General features: G+C 45.3%; 1 protein-coding gene across 4 annotated transcripts in view; it reads left to right on the forward strand.

The window, feature by feature from the left end:
- The window catches only part of IPO9 (importin 9), a 169,755-nt gene extending 146,089 nt beyond the window's left edge, over positions 1–23,666 (forward strand). For 2 of the 4 annotated variants that reach the window (XM_075122089.1, XM_048826617.2), the window contains 6 exons: positions 2,937–3,070; positions 5,072–5,191; positions 8,653–8,847; positions 13,326–13,427; positions 14,979–15,055; positions 22,556–23,666. In XM_075122089.1, the coding sequence (XP_074978190.1) occupies positions 2,937–3,070; positions 5,072–5,191; positions 8,653–8,847; positions 13,326–13,427; positions 14,979–15,055; positions 22,556–22,666 (739 nt within the window). In that variant the 3' untranslated portion in view covers positions 22,667–23,666. The remainder of the gene's footprint in view (positions 1–2,936; positions 3,071–5,071; positions 5,192–8,652; positions 8,848–13,325; positions 13,428–14,978; positions 15,056–22,555) is intronic. The other 2 variants (XM_075122090.1, XM_048826620.2) reach the window with 1 other exon arrangement.
- Positions 23,667–24,381: the final 715 nt, after the last annotated feature.

Raw genomic sequence — 24,381 nt, forward strand, 5'->3', positions numbered from 1 at the left:
AGAGAGAGAAGAAACTGTAACAGAGATAAGAGGAAAAACCAGGAAGAAACAATGGGTAAAACTTTCAAAAGCACCTAGGTCACATTTTTAAAAGACTGGGGCACTTAGGAGCAAGAGTCCCATTGCTTTCAATAAGAGTTAGACTCCTAAGTACTCAGTCTCTTTTGAAAACAGGACTTAGGCTCGGAAGTTGCTTACGTGCTTCTGAAAATTTTACCCAGTGTCTCAAAATCCCAGCAAGTGTATGATGTCAAGATGGATCTACTGTGTTAAAAGCAGAAAAGAGGATGAGGATGGCGTAAAAGGCCCTGAGATTTGGCTAGGAAATAGTCATGAGAGCTGCTTCAGCAGAGTGGAGAGGTCAGAAGCCATATTGCAGGGGATCCAAGGTGGTGCTTGGGGAGTGAATGCCTTGTTTTTAGACTGTACATTCAAAGCTTAGAGGTAAAGGGGAGGGGGGAGGTAAGTATCCAAAGAGACGACACAGAGTGAGGGATAGCTTTTTGAGGCTAGGGAAAAGCAGGACAGACTTATACTGTGAGGGTCAGGGACGGGGTGAGCCTGGGGACAGTGGAAGTACTTGTCCAGTTTTGGCATCAGGATTTCAAAAAGGATATTGCAAAATGGGGAAGGGTTCAGAAAAGAGCCATAAGAAGACTTATGGTCTGAACACCAGCCTTACAATGAGAGACTAAAGCTCAGTTTACTCAGTTTATCAAAGGGAAGGCTAACAATGGTTTAACCATGGGCTAGAAGTACCTACTTGGGGAGCAGATGTCTGATGAGAGGGCTGTTTAGCAGACAAAGACGTAACAATATCCAGTGACTGGAAGCTGAAGCTAGATAATGTCAAACTAGACATAAGGTTCACATTTTTGTCAGTGAGGGTAACTAACCATTGGAACAACTTACCTAGAGATGCAGTGGATTCTCCATCACTTTAGATCTTTATATCAAAAATGTCTGTCTTTCTTAAAGATCTGCTCTAGCTCAGCCAGGAGTTTTCGCTTGACGCAGCAATCACTGGTTGAAATTCTATGGCTTGTTATGCAGGAATTCAGACAAGATGATTGTCTGTCCTTTAAAACTTATTTAAAAAAAAAAGTAAGGAGAGGCAAAGATATAGGATCACTGGGGCAGGTGGAGAGGTTAGGGTTGGAGAGAAGGCAATAGACTACTGGGGCTGTGATGGAGAAGGAGGTGAAAGTGTTGGGAGGGGGGAAGGGCAACTTTTACGGGCTCCAATTTGAGAAGGCTCCCAAGACACGTGGTGTTGCGACTTGGCACACAGGGTCGCAGTGCCTCTCAGGTCTGGCTCAGTGGCCCTTCGGTCACAATGGAGGGGCAGCTGGGCCAAACCTGAATGATGCCATGATGCCACTTGCTGGGAGCAGGGACCTAAGCCCAGTCTTTCAGGACAGGAGCCAAGCTGCTGCTGCAAGTTGAGTGTGTTGCAGACTCGTTCTTCAACAGCCCTACCCACCCCCCAAGACCTCCCCTGAATGGTCATTTTTTGGAAGGACAGGGGACCTCAGTTTCAGATTTTGTCTTGGGCCCCCCAAAACTTCTGCAACCTTGGCTGGTGCAGGGCAAAATGAGGGGTGATCCCTGTGGACTGAATTTTCTTTTTGAAGTATGCAAGTTCTTGTCACACAGGGCATGTGAGAAGGAAATTTGATATGATTGATCCATTTGATATTAACCACTTATGTCAGTGACCATGTGACTTCTGTGGGGTTGTTACTGTCTTGAAGTTATGAATAAATAGACACTTTAGTTGTGTGGCTAATTTATTACACCCTCTATACCAGTGTTTGTCAAACGGGAGGTGCCTACCTGAAAGGGGATCACAAGACTATTGTAGGTGGGTCGTGAGAGCAGCAGCTGCTGGCTGGGCACCCAGCTTTGAAGGCAGCAGCAGCGCAGAAGAAAGGATGGAATGGGATGGTGTTGCCATCCTTTCTTCTGCACTGCTGCTGGCAGCAGCACTGCCCTCAGCTGCTGGCTGGGCATCCAACTCTGAAGGCAGCACTGCTTCCAGCAGCTGCGCAGAAGTACGGGTGGCATGGTATGCCGGGGGTTGTCACAGCCTGAAATATTTTCAAAGGGTTTCCAGTCGTCCCCCCCACCTCACCCCCCCCCAAAAAAAAAAAAAAAGAAAAGCTGGAGAACACCTGCACTATACCCTTAGTGCTTTGAGAAGTTGGGGCCGAATTACTTTTTTTTTTTAACACACTAGTCATTTTTGAAGAACATGAATAACATAGTGCAAAACAAATGTGTGCAGAGCCACCAGCCATTTCTACCTTGTAGCTGTGGTCCTCTTCCTCCTACCCTGTTCTCTTTTGTTGCTGTCTTCTCTTATAACATCAAGACTGTTTATAGACTTGTCAACTCTTCTGACCTGGGACTGTCCTTTTTGTTTATCAAGCACCTCACACATTTTGGGTCCAATGTGTATAATAGTAGGGCTTTTGAATGAGTAGACGGGTCAGAAGTTGGGACAATAGCTACGAAAAGGATTCGGGAACCTTAAACAATGTTTTTACCCCTAAATTTCTGTCTGAGAGGCATCTTCATCATACCACCTTGACCAAGTTTTTGGTCTGCTGTGATTTTTAGGAGAGGGGCTTGCCTCTTGGAATTGGGGCAAAGCAGGGGTAATGTGAGTCCTTTGTGAGGGATGAAGCAGGGGAAGAAGCCAAGAAGGAGGGGCTCATGTCCTTGAATATCTGCAGCTGGAACTTCAGCCTTTTTCACGAGCTGAATAAGCGGGTGGACGTGGAATATTTTTTCATTTTTGAGTTCATATACAACTATAGTGAACTGAACTTTGAGATAAAGCCTGTAAACTGAATAAAGTTATATTTGGTTCATGAATTTTGGATTATGTATAGGACAGAGGGAAACTCATGCTCTACACTTTTCCTCCTCAGCTCTGTAGCATTGTGTAAACTTCTCCAGTATGGTATCAACAGTGATGACAAGCGCCTGCAGGACATTAGGGTGAAGGGTGAAGAAATATTCAATATGGATGAGGGAATACGCACACGATCCAAATCAGCCAAAAGTAAGTAATCAGATTGCTCTAACAGGGTTGGGTTTATAAATATTACCTCGTGGTACACTTGGAAAGCCTCTAAAAGATTTTCTAGGTCTTCTGCGGTTTTGTTGGGTATGTTGCTATTACAGAAAAGACTTTTTTTTATTGGAACTTTCCCAAAGTTAGCAAGATTAATATACCTATTAATTGCTTACCAAATTCTTGTTTGGGTTTGGGAGCATTGCTCTTACACTTCTAATTTAAGATTAGGGGAAATTAGAAGGCTCATGAGGTGTGGAGCCCTTCAACTGCTATGTCAGTAGATCAAATTCATTCCTAGCTGAAGGACCTAAAATTGATACCATCGGGATGCTTGGTATTTAACTCTGTGAAATGAGCTTTCAGTGGACAATATTGGTAATCACAGTAGAGGAAATGAAGGACTGACTTGCCCAATGAGTCTGAAGTTACCACCACTAGGTGGTAGAGTATACTTTACACCAGGGGCATGGCTCATGGGATTGGGGGGCAGCTTAGTAGAAACTTGCACTATGGTCATGCTCTCCCTGAAGGACTTCAGTCTCTAGTGCGTTAAGCCCAGCATCCTTAATCAGCATTACATTTAATTTAAAATAAGTGTTTCTCCTGATAGGTTGGGAAGCCACCGGCCTAGACTATTTAACAGTGTGGGCTGCATACGAAGCTCTCTGTGTTGTGTTATGTGGGCTGCATCCACACAATATATGTACTACCTCTGTGGCCCTGCGGATGTCGCATGGGCTGCAGCTGTGTGCTAATTTGGCCCTGCGGGCTAAGAACCACTAATCTAGGCTTTTTGGTGTGTTTCCTTTGCAGAGATCTGTCATAGTAATTGTATTGTGGTAGGCCCTAGTGACCACTAGTGGCCCCTCAGTTGAGGGAGGCATTACACACCCATGACAAAATGTTCCCTGCCCTACAGAGCTCTCTATCAAAGATGTCAGTCCTGCACCTTATTGTTTTGGGCCCAAGGATCTGCTCACAGGTGACAGGACTGAGATCTTAGAAAGTAACATGTGGAGCTGCACTGGGGAATACAGGATGTAAGCAGCAGTTGCAACACACTTGCTGTCTCCTCACCGAAAAACATTGTTTTACTTAACATTTTACTTAACATTGTTTTACTTAAAGTAGCATTTTTCAGGAACATAACTACAACGTTAAGCGTGGAGTTACTGTAGTTACTACTTTCGTTGTGTCTGTACAGTCCCTATTGCACAGGTGCCCTGATCCATGATTGGGGCCCCTAAGCATTACTGCAATACAAATAATTCATTACTTTGGTGATTTGACCTGGACTGGATTTGAACTAGTAATTTAGATCTGGAAGGCTCTGTATTCCATAACCTGGCTTCTAGGCCATAGTTCCCACCAAGGCAATATTTACACTTTAAAATAAATGTTGAACACAGTTCTTGTGGCCTTTAAGAAACCTGTTTCAAGGACCGTTTGATATGTCTTTTGAGTTCACAACCTGAGATTATATAAAAGAGTGAACATATGAGCAACATGAGAACTGTTTGCCACCAGTAATGCCCACAGGGAAAGAAAAAAATGAAGTTGGAAAGGCTAATAGCTTTAACCTACTGCGTCAATCTTTCGCCTGTCAGTCATTTAATGAACAATGATCATCTTTAGTTTTGTCTTGGACCCTTAAAGTCCCAGTGTGGTTGCTAATTGACTAGTTGAAGTTTCAGATTGTCCTTGCGTAACTCACATAATGTACAATTACACCTCAGTGTTTGCTTAGTTCAGAGGATTTGACACTTGCCTTGTTTATATATATGTTCAATGGTGCCAGAATATCTGCTCGATGGTGGTAGTTAAATGCAGCTCTCTGAGAAGAACGTTTTCATGTAAAAGTGTAGTTCTGTTCAGTGAACCTTTCCAGCCTGTATTGAAACAGGATTGTTTTACTTGCTTTGAAGATTCTTATTTAGTTTGTTAAAAGGCAAGGTTATTTATGTATTCCTTCCTCTGGTCTTACAGATCCTGAACGCTGGACAAACATTCCGTTGTTAGTAAAAATCTTAAAATTAATAATAAATGAACTTTCTAATGCAATGGAAGCAAATGCATCACGCCAGACAGCTGCAGACTGGAATCAAGGTACCAAACAGGGGTGGCTTTTTCCTTTCAGATGATGAAGAATGAATGGAGCAGCTGAGCTGCTAGCAAAAATATGCAATCTCATTAAAAACAGCTACTATACTATACTAGAGAATTGGAAGGTAGTAAATATTGTACCTATATTGAAAAAGAGCTCTAGGGTGATTCGTTAAATTACAGATCAGTCAGCTTCACACATGTTCCTGGTAAACTGGTCAAAATGATCTTTGAAAATAGAATAACTGATCTGGAAGATTACAGAATAAGATCTAACCCGCACAGTTTCTCCAAAAGAAAGTTCTGCTGCACTACTCAGTTAGAATTCTTTAAATGTGTCAAAGTAGGGGATAAAGGAGGAACCGCTTTGACATAATCTAAACTTTCAAAAAGCCCATTGACAAGGTCCATCTTACAAGATTGCTAAAGAAACTAAGTAGTTATAGGGCGAGGCGCAAAGTATTGTGGTTGATCTAATACATGGTCAGCTCTCATCATGGCACAAGGTGAACAGCAGCAGGCCTCAAGGTTCTGTGCTGAGACTCGTTTTTAATAAAGATCTGGAAAAGGGGGTGAGTAGTGAGGTGGCCAAATTTGCATGGGTCACCCAAAATTATTGAGCTCTTGCTCAGCCAGAAGGTATTTGCTGGATGCAGAAATGACCAGATGAATTTCTCTGGCCTGTGTTATTTAGGAGTTCAGATTAGATTATCCTAAGAGGTCCCTTCTGGCATTAAAGTCTGTTACTGGCCCATTTCCTGCCCCTAAGTCTGATCCCCTGGAGTGGGGGGAACCTTTGGACCAGATACTGGTTCCCAAAACCATGTTCAGCTCTAATCTGTCTCAGAGTGGGAATTAATTGACACAGCCCATTATGGAAAAGTGTGCATGGCCATTGGCACCAAAACAGGTGACTTGGGGCTTCCCCAGTGTTGGTTTCCAAAGAACCCTTGGTGTCAGTGCCTGGACCTTGAGAATCCATCTTAGAATGGCATTAAGACACTGGTTCTGACCCTTTTCCCTGGGTGCCAGCACATAAGACCAAGGTACCAAATGGGTGCTGAATGCTCCTGATGGTGGTATTCCAGTCCTGTGTTTCTGCTTCTGTCTGCTGCTCCTCATACCAAGGAAAGTAGAAGTAGAACAGGAAGGAGGACCCCTGAACAGGACCAACCTAGAAAGAAACAGGAAAAGAGGCATTCTCACGTTTCCTTAATTCAGAGGATTGCACCTCAGATTTGAAGACACTAATTCTAGGGGCCAACCTAACTGGGAATGCCTAGGGACCAGGGGGAGACAAGGGGGAGACAAGCGAGCAAGACAAGGGGGAGACCAGCAAGGGTACGCCCCCCTCATAATCTGTGTGTCCCTGCAACCTGGGGAGGGAGGAAGCAACAGAGCGGCTGGCTACTGGCTGAGCTGCTCCTCTCCCCACCCCTACAGCTGCTGCTTCTCCTTCCTGGCTGCTGGAGTCCTCTGCCGCCACTCACCTGCATGGGCAGTCTGCAAAGCAAGTAGTGGTGGGACTCCAGCAGCAGGGAAGGAGACGCAGCAGCTATAGGGGTGGGGAGAGGAGGAGCTCAACTAGCAGCTAGCCACCCTGCGGCTTCCTCCCTCCCTGGGCTGCAGAGACACGAGAGTGCTGCTGCCAGGGGGAGTCGCTGCCTCCTCACTGCTGGGCGTCCTGAGGAATTCTGCTTTCCTGATTGTTTGTGAACAAGTCTGTCTCCACCCTGGTTTGGCACCATTTCATTGTACCTGCCCCTTGGCCAGTTTCATGCAGTCCAGTGCTCTGACCATAGACAGTACAATGCTGTGTCTTGATTATAACTGCCCCTTCTTGGGGGTAATAGTCCATTAGCACTTCTGTTGTAACCCTTGTCTTTGTTGGGTGTTAAACTCTCTATCCTGACACTGGTCTGACTTTCTGGCAGGAGTTTATATTTATAATTAGGGCCGTACCAAATTCATGGTCTGTTTTGGTCAATTTCACGGTCATAGGATTTAAAAATCATAAATTTAATGATTTCAGCTATTTAAAGGTGAAATTTCACAGTATTGTAATTCTAGGGGTCTTGACCCAAAAAGGAGTTTGGAGGGGGTGCAGGTGGGGGTGTCTGATGTTCCCCTGGTGTTATCTGGACCGGAGATCTGCTAGGTCATGCCAATCATTGACTCTGGGAGCTAGCCTTAGCCCTGGTCTACACTAGGACTTTAGGTCGAATTTAGCAGCATTAAATCGATGTAAACCTGCACCCGTCCACACGATGAAGCCCTATATTCGACTTAAAGGGCTCTTAAAATCGATTTCCTTACTCCACCCCTGACAAGTGGATTAGCGCTTAAATCGGCCTTGCCGGCTCGAATTTGGGGTACTGTGGACACAATTCGACGGTATTGGCCTCCGGGAGCTATCCCAGAGTGCTCCATTGTGACCGCTCTGGACAGCACTCTCAACTCAGTTGCACTGGCCAGGTAGACAGGAAAAGAACCGCGAACTTTTGAATCTCATTTCCTGTTTGGCCAGCGTGGCAAGCTGCAGGTGACCATGCATAGCTCATCAGCAGAGGTGACCATGATGGAGTCCCAGAATCGCAAAAGAGCTCCAGCATGGACCGAACGGGAGGTACGGGATCTGATCGCTGTATGGGGAGAGGAATCCGTGCTATCAGAACTCCGTTCCAGTTTTCGAAATGCCAAAACCTTTGTCAAAATCTCCCAGGGCATGAAGGACAGAGGCCATAACAGGGACCCAAAGCAGTGCCACGTGAAACTGAAAGAGCTGAGGCAAGCCTACCAGAAAACCAGAGAGGCGAACGGCCGCTCCGGGTCAGAGCCCCAAACATGCCGCTTCTATGATGAGTTGCATGCCATTTTAGGGGGTTCAGCCACCACTACCCCTGCCGTGTTGTTTGACTCCTTCAATGGAGATGGAGGCAATACGGAAGCAGGTTTTGGGGATGAAGAAGAAGATGATGATGAGGAGGAGGTTGCAGATAGCTCACAGCAAGCAAGCGGAGAAACCGGTTTTCCCGACAGCCAGGAACTGTTTCTCACCCTGGACCTGGAGCCAGTACCCCCCGAACCCACCCAAGGCTGCCTCCTGGACCCAGCAGGCGGAGAAGGGACCTCTCTGTGTTCTCCTTCTTTATCTCTCTGTGTTATCCTCAGGAGAGTGAGATATAATTCATGGTCACCTTGTTGAAATAGAGTGCTTTTCTTCAGGGGACACTCAGAGGAGCCTGTTCCTGCTGGGCTGTTTGCCTGTGGCTAAACAGAAATGTTCCCCGCTGTTAGCCACAGGGAGGGGGGAGGCAAAATGCGACCTTGTAACGAAAGCACATGTGCTATGTATGTAATGTTAACAGCAAGGTTTACCCTGAAAGAGTGTAGCCACTGTTTTATAAAATGTCTTTTTAAATACCGCTGTCCCTTTTTTTCTGCTCCAACTGCATGTGTTTCAGTGATCACAGGATCTTCTCCTTCCCAGAGGCTAGTGAAGCTTAGAAAGAAAAAAAAACGCACTCGAGATGAAATGTTCTCCGAGCTCATGCTGTCCTCCCACACTGACAGAGCACAGACGAATGCGTGGAGGCAAATAATGTCAGAGTGCAGGAAAGCACAAAATGACCGGGAGGAGAGCTGGCGGGCTGAAGAGAGTAAGTGGCGGGCTGAAGAGAGGGCTGAAGCTCAAATGTGGTGGCAGCGTGATGAGAGGAGGCAGGATTCAATGCTGAGGCTGCTGGAGGACCAAACCAGTATGCTCCAGTGTATGGTTGAGCTGCAGCAAAGGCAGCTGGAGCACAGACTGCCACTACAGCCCCTGTGTAACCCCAACCGCCCTCCTCCCCAAGTTCCATAACCTCCACACCCAGATGCCCAAGAACGCGGTGGGGGGGGGGCCACCGGCCAACCAGCCACTCCGCCACAGAGGATTGCCCAAAAAAAAGAAGGCTGGCATTCAATGAATTTTAAAGTTGTAAACTTTTAAAGTGCTGTGTGGCATTTTCCTTCCCTCCTCCACCACCCCTCCTGGGCTACCTTGGTAGTCATCCCCCTATTTGTGTGATGAATGAATAAAGAATGCATGAATGTGAAGCAACAATGACTTTATTGCCTCTGCAAGCGGTGATCGAAGGGAGGAGGGGAGGGTGGTTAGCTTACAGGGAAGTAGAGTGAACCAAGGGGCGGGGGGTTTCATCAAGGAGAAACAAACAGAACTTTCACACCGTAGCCTGGCCAGTCATGAAACTGGTTTTCAAAGCTTCTCTGATGCGTACCGCACCCTCCTGTGCTCTTCTAACCGCCCTGGTGTCTGGCTGCGCGTAACCAGCAGCCAGGCGATTTGCCTCAACCTCCCACCCCGCCATAAACGTCTCCCCCTTACTCTCACAGATATTGTGGGAATATTGGTTTCGCTGAGGTCTAAGCGAGTCAGTAAACTGCGCCAGCGCGCCTTTAAACGTCCAAATGCACATTCTACCACCATTCTGCACTTGCTCAGCCTGTAGTTGAACAGCTCCTGACTACTGTCCAGGCTGCCTGTGTACGGCTTCATGAGCCATGGCATTAAGGGGTAGGCTGGGTCCCCAAGGATACATATAGGCATTTCAACATCCCCAACCGTTATTTTCTGGTCTGGGAAGAAAGTCCCTTCCTGCAGCTTTTGAAACAGACCAGAGTTTCTGAAGATGCGAGCGTCATGTACCTTTCCCGGCTATCCCACGTTGATGTTGGTGAAACGTCCCTTGTGATCCACCAGAGCTTGCAGCACTATTGAAAAGTACCCCTTGCGGTTTACGTACTCGGCGGCTTGGTGCTCCGGTGCCAAGATAGGGATATGGGTTCCGTCTATGGCCCCACCACAGTTAGGGAATCCCATTGCAGCAAAGCCATCCACTATGACCTGCATATTTCCCAGGGTCACTACCCTTGATATCAGCAGATCTTTGATTGCGTGGGCTACTTGCCTCACAGCAGCCCCAACAGTAGATTTGCCCACTCCAAATTGATTTCCAGCTGACGGGTAGCTGTCTGGCGTTGCAAGCTTCCACAGGGCTATCGCCACTCGCTTCTCAACTGTGAGGGCTGCTCTCATCTTGGTATTCATGCACCTCAGGGCAGGGGAAAGCAAGTCACAAAGTTCCATGAAAGTGCCCTTACGCATGCGAAAGTTTCACAGCCACTGGGAATCGTCCCAGACCTGCAACACTATGCGGTCCCACCAGTCTGTGCTTGTTTCCGGAGCCCAGAATCGGCGTTCCACAGCATGAACCTGCCCCATTAGCACCATGATGCATGCATTGGCAGGGCCCATGCTTTCAGAGAAATCTGTGTCCATGTCCTGATCACTCACGTGACCATGCTGACGTCGCCTCCTCGCACGGTATCGCTTTGCCAGGTTCTGGTGCTGCATATACTGCTGGATAATGCGTGTGGTGTTGAATGTGCTCCTAATTGCCAAAGTGAGCTGAGCGGCCTCCATGCTTGCCTTGGTATGGCGTCCGCACAGAAAAAAGGCGCGGAACGATTGTCTGCCGTTGCTCTGACGGAGGGAGGGGCGACTGACGACACGGCTTACAGGGTTGGCTTCAGGGAGCTAAAATCAACAAAGGGGGTGGCTTTACATCAAGGAGTATTTCAGGCAGGACTTCACCGAGGGTTCCAATAAGAAATGGTGCACCTAAGTTATTGTTCTTATTGGAACAAGGAGGTTAGCCTGGCCTCTGATTGATACATGGCTAGATTTACCTCGCTGCACCTTCTCTGTGAGTGACTGCAGTGTGACCTAGAGGAATGAGTCCCCTAGACAGGGGAGGAGGCAAATGAGTACAAAACAAATCTGGTCTATTTCTTGTTTTGATCCACTCCATCTATCTTTTACATCTTTGGCTGGCAGCAGACGGTGCAGAGGGACTGCATGCCATCCACATCTCATGGCTGCTCGGCAGAAGATGGTACAGTACGACTGCTAGCCATCCTCATCTCTTGCCTGCCCGGCAGAAGATGGTACAGTACAACTGCTAGCAATCCGTATCGCCTGCCTGGTCACCATTTGACGGTTCAATAGGACTGACTGCAGGACTAAAGAGAGTGACCTGGTCAGGTCACTCCAAATTTAGTCCCTGTGCCCATGTCTGCCCAGGCGCTCCCAGCCGACGTGGCCAGGAGCACCTCTGACACGACGAGGACGGCTACCAGTCGTACTGCACCGTCTGCTGCCAGAAGGCAATGGGTTGCTGCTACTGTGTAGCAATGCCGTACCACATCTGCCAGCACCCAGGAGACATACGGTGACGGTTACCTGAGCGGGCTCCATGCTTGCCGTGGTATGGCGTCTGCACAGGTAACTCAGGAAAAAAGGCGCAAAACGATTGTCTGCCCTTGCTTTCACGGAGGGAGGGAGGGAAGGGGGGCCTGACGATATGTACCCAGAACCACCCGCGACAATGTTTTAGCCCCCATCAGGCATTGAGATCTCAACCCAGGATTCCAATGGGCAGCGGAGACTGCGGGAACTGTGGGATAGCTATCCACAGTGCAGCGCTCCGGAAGTCGACTCTAGCCTCGGTACTGTGGAAGCACTCCGCTGAGTTAATGCACTTAATGCCCTTAGAGCATTTTCTGTGGGGGGACACACACTCGAATATATAAAACCGATTTCTAAAAAAACGACTTCTATAAATTCGACCTTATTCTGTAGTGTAGACATACACTTACTCTGCTCTGCTGTGAGAACCCCCACTCCTGGGCTGTTCACGCACAGCCTCTAGCATGTAAAGCTGACCTCAGCTATATGAGTGAGTACTTTTAGCCAGCTGCTGCTTGGGTTGTGCAACCGAATGACACTAGCCAGTATCACAACCCTAGGAACCTCCATCTTGCAGTTTCCAGTTATGCCCGCTGGAAGCTGCACGCTTATATGACTTTGTCAATTTAACAAAGAAATTGATATGTACCAGGCTTGTTATCCCAAGGGGAGTCTCTGACATGCTTCAAACCAAACGTACTGCCTCAGGTAGAATAAACAGATTTATTAATTACAAAAGATAGATTTTAAGTGATTATAAGTCAAAGCACAAGAAGTCAGATTTGGTCAAATGAAATAAAATCAAAATGCCTGGGCCTCTGCTCCTGGAGGGTTTTGCCTGGGCTTGTTTTAAGCCATGAGGACACATTTTCAGCCTCATAACGATATACATGAAATTACAACCTGTAACATTACTGTAACAACATGCATCCGACAAAGTGGGAAAGCTTATGCTCCAATACGTCCGTTAGTCTATAAGGTGCCAGAGGACTCTTTGCAACAATGCTCTGTGCATCCTGAGCCTTCTGAAGACACCCGACGTGACAAACTTTGCATTGGATAGCACTCAGTCCTATTATAAGGATGAACATGGGGGTGCAGAGTGTTCCCCCCCGAGGCACAGAGCATCACATGGGGGAGGTCACAAGGTTATGGTAGGGGTGGCAGTACTGTAACCCTTACTTCTGAGCTGCTGCTGGCGGCCGTGCTGCCTTTAGAGTTGGGCGGCTGGAGAGAAGCAGCTGCTGGCCAGGATCCCAACTCTGAAGGCAGAGGCGCCGCCAGCAGCAGCACAGAGGTATGGATGGCATGGTCTGGTATTGCCACCCTTACTTCTGCGCTGTTGTCTGCAAAGCTGGGCCCTCAGTCAGCAGCCACCGCTCTCCAGTCTCCCAGCTCTGAATGCGGCAGTGCAGAAGTAAGGGTGGCAATACTGCAACCCCCACAAATAACCTTGCGACCCCCCCGCAATTCCCTTTTGTGTCAAGACCTCTAATTTGAGGTACACCGGTCTCCCCTGTGAAATCCATAAAGTATAGGGTAAAAGCACACACAAGACAAGATTTGATGCACGGAGACCAGATTTCATGGTCCATGACCCTTTTTTCATGGCCACGAATTTGGTAGGGCCCTATTTATAATCCTATCCATCAACTTTAAAGATATAAGCATGTCAATACACTGGCTTCCCTGAGCTGTACTCAGGGGCATAAGTCATTTCTGCTCCTGTACTGGTCAATGAGGGACTGCATATTCTGTGGCTAATGGTTATCCATCTTGAACTGGTATTTTCTGTTTGGCTTTAAGATGCTTTTTTTTCATCAACAGATGACTCCAATGATATGTGGGAAGATCGGGAAGATGAAGAGGATGAAGATGAAGGTTTAGCTGGACAACTTTTATCAGATATTCTTGCCACAAACAAATATGGTAAGCAGAACAGTTACATTCACTGTTCAGGTTTCAGAGGAACAGCCGTGTTAGTCTGTATTCGTAAAAAGAAAAGGAGTACTTGTGGCACCTTAGAGACTAACCTTAGACTAGTCTCTAAGGTGCCACAAGTACTCCTTTTCTATTCACTGTTCAAAAGATCAAATTGGGTAAAGAACATGCAGCTCTGAAAGTTACATTTCTCCTGACAGCTGCTTAGTATATAGTATGGAGGGCAGGAAAATAACCTGGAATGGAAGACACTGGTTTGGTGGGAGAAAGGAAGAGCAAAAAATACATCCTGGAACAGAGACTGTATGTTCATAGGCTAGAAGGTATCAAACCACAGCACCTTTTGAGGCTCAGGGTTTGTCTACACTTAAAATGCTACAGCGGCAATGCTGATCACTGCAGTGCTTCAGCATAGACACTATCTATGCTGACAGAAGGGATTCTCCCATCCACATAGGTAATCTAGCACCCCAAGAGGCTGTAACTAAGTTGACAAAAGCATTCTTCCATCAACGTAGCGCTGTCTACCCGGGGACTTTGGTCAGCTTAACTGCGCCACTTGGGTGTGGATTTTTCACATCCCTGAGCAATGTAGTTTTGCTGACCTAATTTTCTAGTGTAGACCAGGCCTCAGTGAGTCTCAAGTACTAATTTGGCTTCACAACACTGTCATGAGGCAGGTATAAATATGGTTTACAGATGGGAAAACTGAGGCTCAGAGGTGAAGATATTTGCCCGAAGTCACAAAATGACAGTGTCAAAACTGAATAGAACCCAAATTTCCCAACTAAGTCCTGTGTTCTTGTAGGAAGAAGTTGTGTGTGATCCTGAAGTGATAGGTGTTTAAAGGGAAAGGGAGCTGTGGGTATATGATCTGGAGGGTTAAGGAGAAGAGGTAGGTGTATAATTTGAAGAGAGAATCTTACTTAGTACAGCTAAGGCAACTTAAATGAATTGTTTTGCTGCACTGGCAGATTTCAGTCTCCTATGCTTCTATCATGATGCATTGGCTCTGCCGCAGATAACATGGCAAGACAAATTCATTTAGGTAGCCTTAATGAGAGGGAAACTTACCCAGGTTCTTTTGTAGCCCAAGGAAGACTTTCTTCAACATTACCATGTCTCAGTGAGAGAGGGATGTGTCTCAATATTCAGTGGAAGTGTTTCCTGTGTGACTGTAATGCATGAAATGTAGCTAATAAAGGATGTATTTGTGTCAGGTGCTGAGGTGGTAAGCCAAGGATATCTCAGTTTGGAGCAAAGGAATGATAAACACCTGTATTGTGCTACTTGGACTCTTGTCTCAGCTGTGAGTGGCTAAAGGCTCCTGCCCCTCCTTATTTTGCCATTCTTCACTGCCCTCAGCCCATTTAAAAAAAAGTTGCTCGTTTCTTTTAAATGGAATTTTTATCCAAAATGACACTTCTGATCCCTGTTAAAATCTGTGGATCTCCTGGAGTTAGGGGCCTAGTGAGATGCATCCTGAAATAGTAGCCAGCTTGTCCTTCACTATAAACACTTGTGCTTTTGTGTTTCCAGATGAGGATTACTATGATGATGATGAAGAGGATGATCCAGATGCATTAAAGGACCCTCTTTATCAAATAGACCTACAGGTGATGTATTAAAATGAGTTTTGCGGTCCGATACCTGTTGCCTATTTATTCTAATTATTCATTATATTTTACTTCCTTATATAGTATCTGTAACAAAATGCAGAGTCCCCTAAGCACTGAAAGGAGAATACATTCTGTATTTTTATTCAGTTTACTGGAATTGCTCTGGAAGTGCCAGAGGATGCATATTATCACTATTATTATTTGTATTACTACAGCAACCAGGCAGGGACCCAGGACCCCATTGTTCTAGGGGCTGTGCAAACAGAACCAAAAGACACCCCCTTCTCCAAAGAGCTTCCAGTATAAGACCAGAGACAACAGATGGATACAGACAGACAGGGGAGCACGAGGAAACAGTGGTCAGCATGGTGGGCAGTGGTCTCAGCACATCAACAGCATAACTTAATTTTTTTTTGTTATCGGTGCAAAGGAGAGGTTTTAGGAGGGATTTGAAGGAGGCTGAGGTAGCTTTGCAGATGTTTATGGGGAGTGCCTCCCAGGTGAGAAGGCAGCCTGGAATAAAACACCAAGGCATTTGTTTGAAAATTTAACCAGTGGGCAATGGAGGCTGGCATCGTGAACCAGCTGGAAGCAAGCAATCACAGCTTGATTGCAATTGAGAGATAAGGAGGGTGGGGATAAAATCCCTGAAAGTGAAGACCGGCAGTTTACATTTGATGCAACAGAGAAGGGGGAGTCAGTGGGGAGATTCAGAGGGGTGATGCGGTCAAAGAAACAAGCTAGGAAGAAGAGGTGCTTTCTATGACTTATCTCTGCTGCAGGAATGACCAGTGACTTGGAAATGTGTTTTTTTTACGTGAAAGATAGAAATTGGATTTGAGTGACTAAACCTTGTAGCATATAGAACCAAGTGTCTGTGCAAGGGGATTCTGAGTGTTTCAATAATTGGTTAAGGTTTTTGGAAGAGGAACAAATAGATTAAATGTAAAGCTGGTTTGTATGGTATTACATTAAGAGTACTAAACTGGCAATTTGCCAAGTTTCCAAGGGCCGGCAACTAACTTGCAAAAAGTCTGGAGGATAACAGAATCCTAAACAAAAAACAGTAGTGTGGATTTAAAACCTGTGTTAAAAGTGTTGCTAAGTTTGCAAAGTCAAGTGCTCAAGTTTAAAAAAAAAAAAAAAAAGCTAGAATGAAGGCTGCATGTGCAACATTAATTCTGGCATAGTTTGTGACTCTGAAGCTTGGTTAGGTGCCTCTGTAGGTCCTTAGCTTTCTCTGACTTAATTATCCTAAATAACTGTCATCTGCAAATTCTTCCAGCTCACTGTGCTCACCCACCTTTCTAGTTTGATATATTAAACATTGGGCCTAGTGTGGAACTTTGAGGCACTTGGCTATTAACCTTTGTGTTTGATTCATGACAATACTTTGCCTCTTGCTTATCTTGCCTCTGTTTATCTAAACTTTTGACAGGTCTTTGATAAGCCTAACAGGCTATTCAAAGACCTGTCAAAAGTTTAGATGAACAGATTCATAGATTCTAAAGCACAAAGGGACTTCTGTGATCATCTAGTCTGACCTGTATAACACAGGCCACAGGACTTCCCTGAATTAATTCCTGTTTGAACTACAGTATGGCTTTTTGAAAACATTTTTAGCTGTGGAGAATCCACCACAACCAGTGTTTAATTTTGTTTTAAAAAAAAAAAAAAAAGATCCTTGGGCTCACGCACAGTGTGACCTTGCAAACATTGTACATATGAGGTCATGCCTTGCACGCCACTGACCGAAGAGGTGTCATGGCTGAGCCCTGGCACAAATTAAGCTCTGACCACAACCCTAGGTAAGTTGTTTCAATGGATAATTACCCTCACTGTTAAAGATTTGTGCCTTATTTCTAGACTGAATTTTTCCAGCTTCAACTTCCAGCCATTGAATTAGTTAAACCTTTGTCTTCTGGTTTGGAGGAGAGTCCTCTATTATCAAATTGCTGTTCCTCCTGTCAACTAGTTCTTTTATCCATTAATCTATTGACATGCTTAGAGAATTCTAATAAATTAGTGAGGCACAATCTTCCTTTGCAGAAACTGTGCTGATTAGACCCTACAACAGCATGATATTCCAAATGTTTTATTCTATTTTTAATTATCGTTTCCACCAGTTTACCAGGAACAGAGATGTAAGGCTTTATGCTCATAAAGGCACCCATAGAGTCACACCCCCTACCCCCCGCCCCCAGTCATCAAGAGAAACTTTTTAGTACATTTGAGGTTGAGGTGGAAATAGTAGACAGACTTGTTGGAAGTCTATGGGTAAGGATAAAAGATGTTTTTTAAAATAAAAAAGGAATGTTATATTAAAGGTCTACTATAGATCACCTATCAAGGAGAAGAGGTGCATGAAGATTTTTTTTTTTAAACAACTAACAAAATCATCCAAAATACAAGACTTGGTATTGGTGAGGGACTTCAGCTACCCAGACATCTCTTGGGAAAATAATACATCAGGGCACAGATTATCCAACAAGTTCTTGGAATGCACTGGAGACAGTATTTTATTTCAGAAGCTGAAGAATGCAACCAGGGGAGAGGCTGATCTTTATTTGGATTTTGACCAATAGGGAGGAACTGGTTTAGAATTTTAAAGTGGAAGGCAGCTTGGGTGAAAGTGATCATGAAATGGTAAGAGTTCATGAGTCTAAGGAATGGAGGGAGGGAAAACAGCAGAATAAAGAAAATGGATTTCAAGAAAAAATACTTTAGCAAACTTAGGGAGCTGGTAGGTAAGATCCCATGGGAAGCAAGCCTAAGGGGGAGAACAATGGGGGAGAATTGACAACTTTTTCAGAGAGATTAAGGGTACGAAAGCAAACTGTCCCACCGCATAGGAAAGATAGGAAGTATGGCAAGAGACCACCCTGGCTTAACCAGATCTTCAATGATTTGAAACTCACAGTTCTTCAAAAAGTTAAAAGTAGGTCAAATTACTTAGGATGAATATAAAAAAACACAAGTATGTAGGGACAGAATTAGAAAGGCTAAGGTACAAAATGAGATTAAACTAGCTAGCGAAAGAAAGGGTAACAGAAAACGTTCCACAAATACATGAGAAGCAAGAGGAAGACCAAGGTGAGGGTAGGCTCAATGGGGTCGGGGGAAGGGGAAGACAATAACAGAAAATGTAGGAATGGCAGAAGTGTTACATGCCCTTTTTGTTTGTTTTCACCAAGAAGATTAGAAGTGATCTAATCAAACACCAGTGAAAATGAGGTAAGATTCGAGGCTAAAATAGGAAAAGAACAAGTTAAAAATTACTTAGACAAGTTAGATGTCTTCAAGTCAAGACAGAAAATATCATATTGCCTATATATAAATCCATGGTTCAACCGCATCTTCAATACTACGTGCAGATGTGGTCACCCCATCTCAAAGAAGATATATTGGATTGTAAAAAGTATAGAAAAGTGCAACAAAAATACATAGGGGTATGGAACAGCTTCCATATCAGGAGAGATTAATAAGACTGGGATTTTTCAGCTTGGAAAAGAGACAACTAAGGGGGGATATGATAGAGGTCTATAAACATGAATGGTGTGGAGAAAGTGTTGTTTACTCCTCAGAACACAAGAAGTAGGGGTCACCAAATGAAGGTAGTAGGCAGCAGATATAAAACAAACAAAAGGAAGTATTTCTTCACACAATGTATAGTCCATTTTTGGATCTCTTTGCCAGAGGATGTTGTGAAGGCCAAGACTATAACAGGATTCAAAAAAGAGCTAGATAAATTCTTGGAGGATAGGTCCATCAATGGCTATTAGTCAGGATGGGCAAGGATGGTGTCCCTAGCCTCTGTTTGCCAGAAGCTAGAGTGTGACAGGGAATGGATCACTTGATGATTACCTGTTCTGTTCATTCCCTCTGAAGCAGCTGGTATTGGCCATTGTCAGAAGATCAAATACTGGGCTAGATGGACCTTTGGTTTGAACCAGTATGGTCGTTCTTATGTTTGAGTTGGCAGGGCCTGATGAGATTCATCGTAGATTACTCAAGGAGCTGATTGAGGAGATATCTGAGCCATCAGCGATTATCTTCGAAAACTCATGGATAGGGCCCTACCAAATTCATGGCCATGAAAAACGCATCATGGACCATGAAATCTGGTCTTCTGAGTGTTTTTACCCCATACTATACAGATTTCACAGGGGAGACCAGCGTTTCTCAAACTGGGGGTCCTGACACAAAAGGGAATTGCAGGGGTGGGTCGGGGTCGCAAGGTTATTTTAGGGGGGTTGCGGTATTGCCACCCTTACTTCTGCGCTGCTGCCTTCAGAGCTGGGCATCCGGAGAGTGGCGGCTGCTGACTGAGGGCCCAGCTTTGCAGGTAGCAGCGCAGAAGGAAGGGTGGCAATACCAGACCATGCCATCCATACTTCTGTGCTGCTGCTGGCGGCAGCTCTGCCTTCAAAGCTGGGATCCTGGCCGGCAGCCGTCTCTTTCCGTGCCCAGCTCTGAAGGCAGCGCTGCCGCAGCAACAGCACAGAAGTAAGGGTAGCAGTACCGCAACCCCCCCACAATAACCTTGCAACGGCCCCCCCCGGCCCCAACAGCTCCTTTTTGGGTCAGGGACCTTACACTTACAACACTGTGAAATCTCAGATTTAAATAGCTGAAATCATGAAATTTATGATTTTTAAAATCCTATGACTGTTAAATTGACCAAAATGGACCATGAATTTGGTAGGGCCCTACTCATGGAAGACAGGAGAGATTTGAGTCTGTGATATTTCATCTTTATTACCAGAAAAGGCCAGGTTTCCTTAATTAGTGCAGTGTTTGGATGTTATGGCATAAATAAGGCATGGGGCTTTATGCTGAACCAAGAGGATGAAAGGATATTGAACAACTGCATCATTCTCTAAGCATCCTCCATCCTGTGCACTGAATGATGCTGAGTTCCCGTGGAAAAAAATATTATACAACTGTGTTAACGACTTGGCAAAATGTATGATTAGGGGTCTGGAACACATGAGTTATGAGGAGAGGCTGAGGGAGCTGGGATTGTTTAGCCTGCAGAAGAGAAGAATGAGGGGGGATTTGATAGCTGCTTTCAACTACCTGAAAGGGGGTTCCAAAGAAGATGGCTCTAGACTGTTCTCAATGGTATCAGATGACAGAACGAGGAGTAATGGTCTCAAGCTGCAGTGGGGGAGGTTTAGATTGGATATTAGGAAAAACTTTTTCACTAAGAGGGTGGTGAAACACTAGAATGCGTTACCTAGGGAGGTGGTAGAATCTCCTTCCTTAGAGGTTTTTAAGGTCAGGCTTGAGAAAGCCCTGGCTGGGATGATTTAACTGGGAATTGGTCCTGCTTCGAGCAGGGGGTTGGACTAGATGACCTTCTGGGGTCCCTTCCAACCCTTATATTCTATGATTCTATACATGAAAGGGGTCAAAATTAAAGCTATACAGGCTACCTAAGTTTCAGGCATTTCCTGAATGCTTGACTTCATCACTTAAACATTCTTTTTTATGGTTCTTTTCTGTGTAAATTCCTAGTTTAAAAAAAACCAGATAAGTTCAGGGGTGGGCAAACTTTTTGGCCCGAGGGCCATATCTGGGTGGGGAAATCGTATGCAGGGCCATGAATGTAGGGTTGGGGTAGGGGGTTGGGGTGCAGGAGGGAGTGCAGGGTGCAGGAGAGGGCTCAGGGCAAGCAGTTGGGGCACAGGAGGAGTGTGGGGTGTACGAGGGGGCTCAGGGCAGGGGTTGGGGTGCAGAAGGGTTGCGGGCTCCGGCCTGGCGCCACTTACCTGGAGCAGCTCTGGGGCAGCAGTGGCACACAGCGGGGCTAAGGCAGAGTCCCTGCCTGCCCTGGCCCCACGCTGCTTCTGGAAGTGGCCAGCACCACGTCCCTGCAGCCCCTGGGGGAGGGGAGGCAGAGGGCTCCATGCGCTGCCCTCACCTGCAGGTACCTCCCCCGAAGCTCCCATTTGCCGTGGTTCCCTGTTCCTGGCCAATGGGAGCTGTGGGGGGCGGTGCTTGCAAGCGAGGGCAGCACACGGAGCCCTCTGCTCCCTCCCCCCAACCAGGGGCCGCAGGGACGTGGTGCTGGCCGCTTCCGGGAGCAGTGCAGGGCCTGCGGTGCCAATCCCGCGGGCCGGATTCAAAGCCCTGATGGGCCAGATCTGGCCCACAGGCCGTAGCCCACCCCTGTTCTGGTATGTGCAGCTCTCAACAGAGCTTTTAAAAAAAGTTCAGAGAATTTAACATTGAGATTGCTGCAAAAGCACAAGGGGACTGAGTTGAGGCTGCATGGGAATCCTTAATTCTGGCATTTCCTGACTTTTGAGTATGTGACTTTTCAACCTTAATGTTCTTTTAATGTTTTTTGAAGGTAATTTCTGAACTGAAAAAAAAAAAAGAAAAAAATTCCATCACATGGAACCGTATTGATCCCCACTTGGATCATTAGCAGGGTTTTGACCTTTAGATCCATACCATAGAAACTTTGCTAACAGAGTAACTGATAGTAGTAGTGTGCTGCCATCCTCTGTGTGGACCTGCTGTGACAGGAGGATGACACACACTTGGCCAGTGGGTTTCACAACTATTTGCCATGAGCAAAGAAAAATATAGATTGAGGAGTCCCAGGTTCCTCCAGGTTCTACAGAGGGAGTGTACTTTTTTGCCCCTGCATCCCCTCCAACACTAGTTCTGTGCTCCTACCTACCCTATCCTATCCCCCTCCTCTTTTGCTGCCTCCCCCACCAGGTTCTGTATCCACTGCATTTCCCCTTCCAGCTATTGTCCTCTTCCCCTCTTCTTTTTTCTCCATCCTTTGTCTCCTCTTGTAACTCCCTTTCACCATGTTTCCTCCTCCTATTCCTCAGCCCTCTGCATCAGCCTGCTTTCTCCTCCCTTCTGGGATGCTGGTGGGGATGAAGAACAACTTGAAATTTTCATTAAGGGGAAAGTAGGCAAGTATTTAAGAGGAAAGTTTCTGGACTGAGGTGTATTAAGTTGTGGAATAGTCTGTCCGGAAAAGATGGAAGCTTTGTCATTTGTGACTTTTAGAACTAGATGTGACAAAATGCTTTCTGCTAGAGAGAATAATCATGGGTTGGCTGGGAGATGGAGTGGGTAATTGGATAGAAAAGACCTACCTTTGAATCTAGGGAACAGATTGTAGCAGCACTTATCTCCACTGCAGAGCTACCCACAGAGACTACACAATGATCAGTCTTGAGCGAATGATCTGACTGACTCTGTGGTCTCTGGGCTACACCATGGCTAGTGCTCTGGAACCACATTTGGCCTGGAGGCTGCACTTGGCCTGCCTGTTTGACATGTACTTTGAAGCCTAATGCAGCATGACCTGTCCTGTTTGCTGAGCAGTGCCCCTTCCCCTTCATTCTGCATTAGAGCTGCATTTCACTTTCTTTTCTCATGTTATGCAATCTTTAACTCCCAAAGTTAAGCAATGATAGATGTATTGAAAGATGTTAACTTGGTCCCTTGTCATCTTCCTCCTAGGCCTATCTCACTGATTTCCTGTGTCAGTTTGCACAGCAGCCTTGCTATGCAATGTTCTCAGACCATCTCAATGAGAACGAGAGAAGAGTGCTTGAGGCCATTGGCATATGAACCGTGCAGAGACCATATTGATCATATCTGGACAATATTTTTCTGGCTTATTCCATGTTTTGTGATTAAACATGAAACTTTTTCCAGTGTTCACCTGTTGTTACAGATGTGATCTTCCTCATCACGAAGTATTGAGCCTTGTCTTATCATGACTCTGTTAAGGGAAGGATGATTGGGAAAGCTCCAAAGACTGAGCTTTGCACTCTGCTCTCACCAAGGGAACACTTTCGTTTACCACAAAAAAACTTTCCAGGAGGTCCTTAAAATAATGTGTCCTTAAATATTTTTAAAAATAAACTTTATATTTGCCTCTGAAGAGACACGTAACTGAGTTTCACCCAATACAGTTGGACAGAACGAGGAAGGAATCAGGTATTTTGTAGGTTGCTTGGATGTGTTTTGAGACTTTGGAAGTTTTGTCCCTCTTCGCACTTGCATAACACATACAGGGTAAATATCTTCATCTTACCATGTGACTTTTTTATACAACTATAGACACTTTTATCAAAGAGATGCCTAAATGGTATGGAATCTGTTTACAAGAATTTGGATGGGAAGCTGAAATAATAAAATTAAATGAACATCTTGTTTCGTACTGTGGGAGGGGGCTTCTATGTAGTCTCTCTAACATTGCATCAGTTCTTTGCTAAAGCTTTTGCATGCACATGCTCAAAGGAAGCTACCACTTAAATCTCAATTCTTGTGGAATGTGGCTATTGAAGACTGGTTTTACTGAACACAAACAACCATACACTTTTTTTTGTAAAAAGTTATTTAACTTCCTCTTTACTCCATAAAAACAGTTCTCTGAAATACTTTGCTTCCTTCACACTCCTGAGACTTATATGAAGTGGGTAAGCTATAGTCCACAAATTAGTATGTGTATTTTTATAGGGTGGTAAAATAAAATATCCATAAGTACAGAGTGATGTATCTCACAACACCTCTTTGCCTTTTGTTCCCTTTTGGGGGAAAATGAAAATAAAACTATTAAAATATACACTGGTATTTTCTTTTCAAACAGATTTCTAGAAGGAAATAATTACATTTTATACGTATTTACCCTTTAAAACTTCTCCTTTAACTGTACCCTAGAGACTATTGGCCTCGTCTCATAGTAGTATTCTGGGCAGGAGGGGAACCCTGTAACTGACTCTGCAGCTTCCATTTCCTTTTAGGCAGAATGAGAACCACTAAAACCCCCTTTCCTGTAGGGTCCATCTGGTAACTCTTTTCAGGGAGTAATAATGTGCTTTCAAACTGCATCCGCAAACCTTCCTTACAAGCAAGCAAGCCAAATAGCTCACTATATATGTGCCAGTGTTGGTCTTTTAAATTGTTAAAGCGGAGGGAACAAAGAAGCCTAATACAAGGCTGTACTTCTCTCCACAGCTCCTCACAAAGCTTGTGTGACCTCAAACCTTGCTGGTCTAATTTAGGATGTGGCTCTTCTCTCTTCCTCAGCTGAGGTAATAAATTAACTCTCCTTTTTAGTAACCGAGGGAAAGCTGGTGCCCCAGGTCTGGGGGTTGTTGGTGGTTAGTTTTATTTTTCAAACATAAAATTTAAAAAGGCAACATGACTGCCCCCAACTTCCTGAAGCAATGATGGAAATAGGGCCAACACATCTGTCATTGCAAGTGAATGGATTTGAAAGGGTTAAATGCTATGAGATGCAGTAGGATGTCTTCTACAAACTCTAACTTTTGTGCCAA

The sequence above is a fragment of the Caretta caretta genome, chromosome 21 (genome assembly GCF_965140235.1).
Source record: "Caretta caretta isolate rCarCar2 chromosome 21, rCarCar1.hap1, whole genome shotgun sequence".
In the NCBI taxonomy this organism is placed as follows: Eukaryota; Metazoa; Chordata; order Testudines; family Cheloniidae; genus Caretta; species Caretta caretta.